General features: G+C 42.6%; 1 protein-coding gene across 12 annotated transcripts in view; it reads right to left on the bottom strand.

Annotated features, from left to right (window-relative positions):
• ERGIC3 (ERGIC and golgi 3) overlaps positions 1-9374 on the bottom strand; it is a 70263-nt gene that overhangs the window by 53125 nt on the left and 7764 nt on the right. For all 12 annotated transcript variants that reach the window (XR_003096270.1, XM_025215725.1, XM_025215730.1 and 9 more), the window contains one exon: positions 5274-5439. Coding sequence is in view for 11 of the 12 variants with exons in the window: in XM_025215725.1 (XP_025071510.1) it covers positions 5274-5439 (166 nt within the window). In the remaining variant the exon portion in view is untranslated. The remainder of the gene's footprint in view (positions 1-5273; positions 5440-9374) is intronic.

Here is a 9374-nt window from a genome sequence, read left to right as displayed (position 1 = left end):
AGGAATGACATTTAGAGGGGTGGTAACTGACAACTGCTGCAGGGAAGGTGAAAATAGGCTCAACAGAAAAGGAACAGAGTAAAACAGGGTGGATAAAATCAATGATTAAAAAAAAATTGGATTTTTAAAAAATCATCAATAAAATACTAAATGTCTCTCTCATTTAAAAAATTAGTTACAATTAAATCTCAACACAAACATGCTAAATCTACACTTACAGTCTCATAAAAATGAATTAATGGCTGTCTCTCACACACACACATTGAGCTACCTACCAAACAAACATGGACATTCATTTCAGTTTTTCATCTCATGAAAATGGCTCTAGTCTGTCTGTCCAGCTTAACTAGCAGCTCTTGTTTCTTGAAAATTCTGGGTTTTCAGTTTCTGTTTCTCAGCAGACTAAAGTCACATGTGCAAAGACACAGGTTGGATAGGATTGTTGTTGTTCTGTGTTTATGTGGTGGTGGAGCTGGGCCAAGCAAGACAGAAGAGTTAGTTAAGACACTGTGTTAAAGACAGAGACAATATAGGAATGGATGGAGGCAGAGTAAAAAGGAACAGTAGAATGGACTGGAAAGAAAAAGGGAAGACATTATTCAGTAATACGCAAACAGCTTCCTATATTCCCCAACACTTTTGCCACAGAAAAACTGTCATGGCTTCTGGGTGTAAGAGAGACCCTATCTGGGAATATTTTGAAGAAATTCCTTCCCTGGGTAAAAAAGGAAAATGTGTCAAGTGTAAGCAGTGCAAGAAGAAGATGCAATGCCTACTTGCAAGAATGAAACATCATAATGAAAACTGCTTATTGGGAGAAAATGATGTGGATGAAGATGTGGATGTGTCAGAAGAACAATGTGGATCAATTGGTTAGTAAATTAAATCTTTCACTTTGCAATGCATTATTCTTCAAGACTCTCTCTATGCCATTTAATATAAGTGTGATTTAACAAGTAAATTCCCAAGCTGTTTGCTATGTTGGATGTTGCCAGAAAAAAAAGTTTATCTTAGCTAATCCTTATGACTTGTTTAATTAGTAAACTAGGTTTAGAATCTATCACCCAAGTTTACGGTACAGAAAGCTGCAGTAAGAGAAATCTCGAGTTGCCAGTTGCCACTGGGTGTCATTTTCTTATTTTATATTACATAATACATGCCCTTATTTTGGAACATCATGGCCCCAGACCATAATGCTGATGACATATGTCTATTCCCTATTTTACTTCAGTGTAACTCAGTTTTCCCAAGGGAACCCCATCCTATACTTATTTTCTCAAAAAACAAAAGTGCCAGTGAGTTCAATGAGGCTTACTCCAAAAATTAAGTCCACTCTAACTGCAGTCAATCTTAGCTTTTTTGGTAATTTGGAATTGGATCTGCACCTTTCTGAAAAAATTTAAATGATTAACTGAGTAACAGTGAGAACTGAGAAGAATGACTATTCAAAAATCATTTTTGTTTCAGGATCCCATTTAAGCATAAGAGACTTTGACTGTTTATCTGCAACAACTTCAGAGTCATCCGTTGGTACTTTTAGCAGCAGTTCTGCAACTAAACATATTTCAGATGACAAAGTATCAGTAGCAAGCAAAAGATTTCAGTCATCCAGTAAAACCACCACCATGGATGGGTTTTGGTAGTAAAGACCAGCAAATACCAACAAGACACTATAGATGAAAAAAATGATTGGTTCATTTATGCCACAAATTCTCCTTTTCGCATTGTTAATAATAAAACACTTCACTGACATGGTTGAGTCCTTATGACCAGGCTACACTCCACCTGGTAGAGCAGACATTGGTGGAAAGTTGGTAGATATTGTGTATGAGAAGGAACTTGAACAGAGTGCAAGAAATACTGAGGGGAAATTTGCCAGATTAACCTTTGATGGGTGGAGCAACGTACACAATGATCCAGTAATACGTGCCTGTGTGACAACAGAAGATGGGGTTGCATATCTTTCAGAAACAATAGATACATCAGGAAATGCCCACAGCAGAATATTTAAAAGAAGTGGCAGTGAAAGCTGTAATAAACTGTGAACAAAAATTCAACTGGAATTTGTGCAATTTTGTCACAGACAATGCTGCAAACGTGGCAAAGATGAGAAGACACTTAGAAGAAGAAACGGAAGGATGCTCCTTAATAACATATGGCTGCAGTGCCCATTTAATGCATCTTTTAGCCAAAGACTTAAATACTTCTCCAGGAATAAAAGAAAATGTTGCTGAAGTCGCAAAATACTTCCGTAACAACCATTTTGCTTCAGCTTCACTGAAGAGAGCAAAAGGATCCAAACTAACTTTCCCTCAAGATGTTTGAAGGAATTCTGTGGTTGATTGTTTTGAACAATTTATTAAGAACTGGCCTATTCTCATAAAAATTTGTGAAGAAAACCGTAATAAAACAGATGGAAGTCTCATCCAAAGTATGTAACGTTGCATTAAAGAGGAATGTAGAGGATATGCTCAGTATACTGAAGCCTATATCCATAGCTTTAAACAAACTTCAGAGAGATTGTTGCTGCATTGCTGATGCTGTCGAAATTTGGAAGGCACTTCCAGAGACATCGAAGAAAGAAATACCTAAAGAGAAATTTAAACTGCAGGCAATAAAGAACCAAATGGATCAAGCACTAACTCCACTTCATTTTCTTGCGAATATTCTCAACCCCAGATATAAAAGTAGATACCTAACTTCTGAAGAAGATGATGTTGCCATGGCATGGGCGTCTCAAAATCACTCCTCAGTTATGCCAATCATAATACATTTCAGGGCTGGAGGGGAACCATTTAAACAGTACATGTTTACTGATGATGTTTTGAAAGAAGTCACTGCCCTGAATTGGTGGAAATCATTACTCAGGCACCTTGAAACAGAGTTCCTTCACTTGCTAAGCCAACTTTTCACAGCAGTAGCTTCCTCTGCAGGCACAGAGAAAATATTTTCATTGTTTGGTATTATTCACTCAAAGCTAAGAAATCAACTGGGAGCTGAAAAAGCAGGAAAACTCATTTTTCTGTTTCAGTCTATGAATAAAAATGACAGTGGGAGTGGGGAAGATGAGATCTAGTTGTAGAAGTTAACGACAGCGTACGTTTAGTGTTGTGATGGCTTGTCTGTTAAGAGTTAATAAAATATGAAAATTAGAAAAAAAAGTTTAAGGATAGATGCTGTAACATGCTGTACTGAGTTGTAAATTAACATGTTTTAGTGATCAGATCTGTGCCACTGTTTAAGAAATATGTGAATAAGTATCAGTGGGAAACTTGATTTAAATCAATGATTTAAATCAGGACAGGCTCTTAGTGATTTAAATCATGATTTAAATCAATCCACCCTGTAGTAAAAGGAAGGTGAGAAAGTAATATAAACTGTAGTAACAGTGCGGCAACATGCCTTTCCAGAGTGATGCTGCATGTAACAATAAAGCACTGAAAAAACAAGAATAGTCTCGGATGTTCAAAAGATCTTGAGGGGCATTTGGGTGCTACTGACTTTTCATAGCAGTTGTATACCTAACCTAACCTCCTTAGAACCTCCCAACCTTACAAAGAAGCAAAGACTTACAGAAGACAGATTCTGAAGGGACTTTGAAGGTCATCTAATCTAGTCTCCTTCCCAAAACAGGAGCAACTGTATACAAGCCTTTCTTGATGTTGTCTAACCTGTTCTTAAAAGCCTCCAAAAATGGAGATTCCTAAAGGATTCTCCATAGATAATCTATGGCTGTGCTTAACTATTCTCATAATTCAAAAGTTTTTCCTAATGTCTAACCTAAATCTCTCTTGCAGCAAATTAAGCTCATGTCTTATTGTCCTACGCCCAAGTGGACACAAGTATACTTAACTACCTTCCTCTTTGCAGCAACCTTTTACATATTTTAAGACTTTCACGCCTCTCCTCAATCTTCTCTTCTTTAGATTAAGCAAGCCCAGAATTTTCTATGTTCTCATAGGTTATGTTTCTAGACCTCCAACTATTTTTACTGCTCTCCTCAATCGGTCCTCATCTTTCTTAAAGTGTGGGCCCCAAAACTGGACATAATACTCCAACTGAGACCTTACAAGCACCAAATAGAATGGAAGGATTAAGCCATGTCTTACACATAACACTTCCATGTACACATCCCAAAACAGCATTTGCTTCTTTCACAACACTATGATTTTGTTTCCCATTTTGTATTGTACAGTTGATTATTCTTGCCTAAGTATAGTATCGAGTACTTGCTCTTACTGAATTACATCCTATTTATTTCTAACTATTCTCCATTTTGTCAAGATTGTTTTCAATTCTAATCTTGTACTTCAAAGTGCACACAATGCCTCGCAGGTTCGTATCATTTCCATCCATCCTTCCTAGTCACTTACGTAAATATGGAATAATACTGAATTCAGACCAGATCCCTGTGAAACCCCACTTAATATGTTGTTCTAATTTTAGAGTAAATCACTTGATTTGAGGGTTACAATAGATAACCTCAGAATCAACAAAGCCCTGACAGGTGCTGGCTGTGCTCATAATGAGCCTTTTGGGGACTGTTAAAATTTAAAAAAGCTAGTGGACTGAGGTTAAAGTAAGAGGGAGAGTGAAAATGACCACCTAGTCGGTCCACTACCTTGAGGATCCATCCATCCAAGCCTGTTATCCCTCTTCTTAGAATTCCTTCTCATTTATCACCATATTTTGTAGGAAGGCCCCCAAATTGTTCGGTATCCAAGACAGGAACTCCAGCTTGAATCTTATGTTAGAAAGCAAGTGATTTATTCTGTGGCCCTCCAGAGAGAGCAGATGTGGCTTTAAAAAAAGTGTGCAAAGGGTATGCTGAACCTGATTTTCTAGCATCAGTTTGCACATGTAATAGGTGTAGGTGAGTAATCTCACCAAAATGACTAGGTAATTATATAGCTATCAGGCTTGTTTGGACTTAAATACTTAATCATGGAGAAGAACTGAAAAAGCTGGGCAAGCTGATTAGCTCCTGTGTCTGTGAACCATCTCTTAAGAACGTAATACTGTTACACTGTGTTTTACATCTCTGCAACTGCCTGGGCTGAGAGTCTTTAGTGGCCTTTAACAGCTACTGTTGTCCCTGTTGCCAGATGACTCCACTGTCTACTTCTCCTCACTCAAGAGGGCCTAAACCCCCATTACCTCTGGAGACAGCCTATAAACCAACGCAAGGAAGAGAATTCCTGATCTCTGCCTTCACTTGTTAATATCAGCACTGGTATTTCAGGATGGCTGGCACAAAGGGAGCTTTCCCTCACCTTGTTAACCTCTAAGAATCCATATACTTGGCAGCCCTCATTCTTCTGTTCTTGCATTTTCTGGCTGAACCCTTCTCTCTTGCATTGTTCTATGGTGTCAGGATTCTTGAAGGCCCAGCCTCGCCTCCTGTATGCTTCTCTTACATCATCACAAGTATTACAGCATCTGCAAAAGCACAGACATCATCTCATCACTCAAAAGGAGGAGGAAGTTAAACAAATCAACAGAAGGGATCAGAATGCCAGGTCATCTTCTTGGAAGGGGACTCAGCAGCAGTTCAATACCCTTCTTCTTGGAAGGGGACTCAGCAGCAGTTCAATCCCCACCCTTCATGCTTCAGCCACTAATTTTTCTGCAGACGGTCTTTGGGTTTACAATACACATAAAAACACCCATTCCAAAGAATTTTTTGTCAGTGCCTTGATTGGCTTGGAGTTTCCATGCAAATACACCCTTCACTCCTGTAGCACGCATCAATGCTTGTCTAATGTTCTTAGACAAAGGCTTTCATATCTGGAAGAAACACGTCCCTTTTAACTCTCCTGTTACAAGAGGGGATCAAGGCGGACCCTGGGCAAAGGACTTTGTTTCCTTTATTTGAATGTTTTCATTACCACAAAAGGGTAAGCTGGAGGGCTCAACTGGTCTTTCCCTCAGGGAGCAGATCATTAGGTGCAAGACCCTGAAGACATCTTCTCTACTTGGCATTGCTTCTGTGCTTGGTATTGGTTAGGCCTCAATCTAGAGTAGTGTGCGCAGTTTTGGGCTCCACATATTTAAAAGTATGTGGAGAAGTTAGAGAGCGCCCAGAGGTGGGCAAAAAGAATACTACAGGGCTTGGAAAGCAAGTCATACAAGGAGAGGTTGAAGAAGCTAGGCATTTTCTATGATTCTATGTTCAGCTTGTAGAAAAGATGCTTAAGAAAGGACATGACAGCAGTCTTCAAATACCTGATAGCAGTCTTCAAATACCTGAAGGGCTGCCATTAGAAATGCACCAATATATCGGTCCATATTGTATTGACACTGATACAAGGAAAATTGACATTATTGGCAATTGGCTTTTTTTGGCTGATATGGCCGATAATGTCACCAATAAATGCCATGTGCATGTGTGTAGCCACAGCATGCATACAGCCAGGAATGCAGCCTGGCATCTTGGAGACCAGCATCCAGCTGGTAAGTCTGTGTGGGGGGAAAGGGAATAGGGGGCAATGGAGGCAGATCAAGGCCCCCACGGTGAAGAAGGGAGTAGGGCTGGGGCAGGAGCAGTCACTACCCAGCCGAGGCGGGGCACAGGATACAGCCATGGGCAACTTGTCCCGGGGGCGCAGCTCCTGCCGCTGTGTGCACCCCTGAGGGTACCACGTGCCCCCCGGATTTGTGGTAGAGGCGAGGGCCGGCTGTTATGTTGGTCTCTTCCCAGCAGGGAGGCTGGGCTGGGGCCACTGTGCTCGAGGCAGGCAGCAGTGCTGGGAGGGGTGCTATGGGGTGGCTAGGGCAAATTCTGGGGTGGCTGTAGCCTCCCCGTAGTTCACCCTCCCAGCACTGCTGCTGCCTGCCCCACCCATGCCTGCCCCAAGCATAACCCCAGCCCAGCTCCCCCTCACCGGGAAGAGGCCAGTGCAGCCCTCAATGAATAGCCCACCCTCATCCTGTGCACAAATCCAGGAGGCACATGTCCCCTGTGCCTCCCCTGGGGGGTGCATGCAATGGTGGGAGCTGCCCCCCCGCATTCCCCACAGCTCTGTCCTGCACTCTACCCCAGGGCAGCAACACCTCCCCTGCCCCAGCACCATGCCCTCTCTCACTGTGGGGTCCTCAATCTGCCCCCCTCACACTCCTTCTCCCCCACAGACTTACCAGCCAGATGCTAGTCTCCAAGCTGCCGGGCTGTATATCGGCAATCAGACTAATATCGGCCGATATTGCTGGTTAATAATCAGCCATTGGTATCAGCCCAAATATCAGTGCAGCCCTAGCTACCAAACAAAAGAAGGGAAACACTTTCTCTTGCTTCAGAGAGTAGGATGGCTTGAAGTTCCAGCAATGCAGGCTTAAACTAGATACCTGGAAAAACTTCACTGGTAGAACAGTGAGGCAGTGGAACAGACTGGCTCTGGAATCTGTGAACTCTCTATTGCTGGAAGTGTTCAAGAAGAGGCTGGCAGCCACTGGGGTTAGGGATGATCTAGGAATAGCTATGTCTATGCTCTACTGTGGCTATGTCCTATACTTCTGTGCTTTGCTGTTGCCATATGGGGCTAGGAGGGAATTAATGCACCACCTGTTATGCTGTTGCATGTCAGGTTTTTTCTTAAGTCTTCTTCAGAGGCACTGGGCATTGGTTGCATGCAAGCTGAGGATTTTGACCAGGGTCTAATGCTCCTGCTGGGACTTAAAGCTGGAGGTTCTAGACTAGACAGTCTTTGCTCAGGGTCAGATTGATTATTATATCTGGGGTCAGAAAGGTATTTCACCCCATGGTCAGATTGGTATAGGCTATAGTGGTTTTTTTGCCTTCCTCTGTAGTGGGAGAGACAGGGAGTGGCCCTCCTCCATGGATCTTTTGAGCATATATTAACCACCTTTTACAGAAGCAGGATGCTGACCACCATGGTCCCCCTGCTTTATCTGTGGCAGGTTAGAGTTTAATGTCTTGTGGTGGGTCAGGTTTGACTGTGTAGTTTTACTAAGAGGTTAGATTATGGATCTGTATAGGACTATTTGGATAGGGATGCCTGTTCCTCAGGTAGGGGATTGGATTAGATGAGCTATGGAGGTCCCTTCCAGACTTACCTCTATGATTCTATGATCTCCAGAGAGGCATCAAGGCCCAACAAGTGGCATCAGATTAAATTATTCTGGACAGAAAAGTTAAGAACAATGGAAGGTTCATCAGTGCAGTACCCTGGGGAATGGGTTTTTTAATGTTTTTTGCAGGAGTGCATGTTGAGAGGGAAGAGGTGAGGGAGGGTGTTGTGGGTGGGGGAGAGTACAAAGCATATGAATTAGAGTGATCAGCAAATGTCCGGTCCTTGTTTTCTCAAGAATGCAAACCACCCAGAAGTAGTAAGACAGCTGGGCCACAGCAATATCTGACTCTCAAATTGGCTTCCAGAGTGAAGATGATGCCTGGAGAAAACAAGTTAGACCAGTGGTTCTCCTTTTTAGACTCAAGGCACCCCCTGAAAAATGCCAGCTCTTTTCATTCATTTTTTGACTACGGAAAAATAACAGAGCAATTCTTCTGTTGCAAAGAAGTTGGAGAGACCACAGCAAGTCTGAATGTACTTAACATTATGTAAAGGCAAGACTTATTGTACCAAATGTAGTCATAGGCAAGCTTTTGGGTATCAGAATACCCTTTCTCCTGAAATCCTCAGGCTTATCTTGTGAATCACATTTGCATAACCAACAGTGCTAACATTGCATCTCCATGGCATCTTTGAAGGGCTCTCAAGGCATCCCAGCGTGCCATGGCAAACTGGTTGAGAAACAATGAGCTAGTGGTTCCCAAACTCTGACAGATTTCACACCACCAATTTAAAATGATACAGCCTTAAGTACCATTTGCACCCCTGCATGTCATATAAAGTAATTATAATAAATCTGTTAACACTGACAGGTTGTCTGTATACCACTGGTGGATTGGTCTAGCTCAGCGGTTTCCAGCTTCCTACGCATTCCAAGCAGCCCCAGGAGAGAGAGTCTTCTGAAACACAATCTCTCCCTGCGCTCCTCCAGGAGTAGTGCCTTCCAGCCCAATACACAGGGCTGCAGGCAAACAGGACAATCTAGGTCTACATGCACTTAGAGCTTGCAGGGCGTGCTCCCATTTTATAATCTCACAACACAAAGGTAGACCACCCCAGCGTAGGGTTACTATATTTCCAGTTTCAAAAAAGAGGACACCTGTGGGGGAGACTGTATATATGACTGGGGGGGAGGGGAGTGATATGCCTATGCCCTGCCTCTGCCCCTTACTCCCAAGCCATAGCTCCCCCAGCCCTGCTGCTGCCCCTCACTCCCAACCCACAGTACCCAGCCCCCCAGACCATGCTGGTGCCCCTCACTCCCAGCCTGCAGCTTCCCCCCAC

The sequence above is a fragment of the Alligator sinensis genome, unplaced genomic scaffold, assembly GCF_000455745.1.
Source record: "Alligator sinensis unplaced genomic scaffold, ASM45574v1 scaffold705_1, whole genome shotgun sequence".
NCBI lineage: Eukaryota > Metazoa > Chordata > Crocodylia > Alligatoridae > Alligator > Alligator sinensis.
Note: the sequence above shows the minus strand (reverse complement) of the source record. Positions and strands in the feature narration are given on the sequence as shown.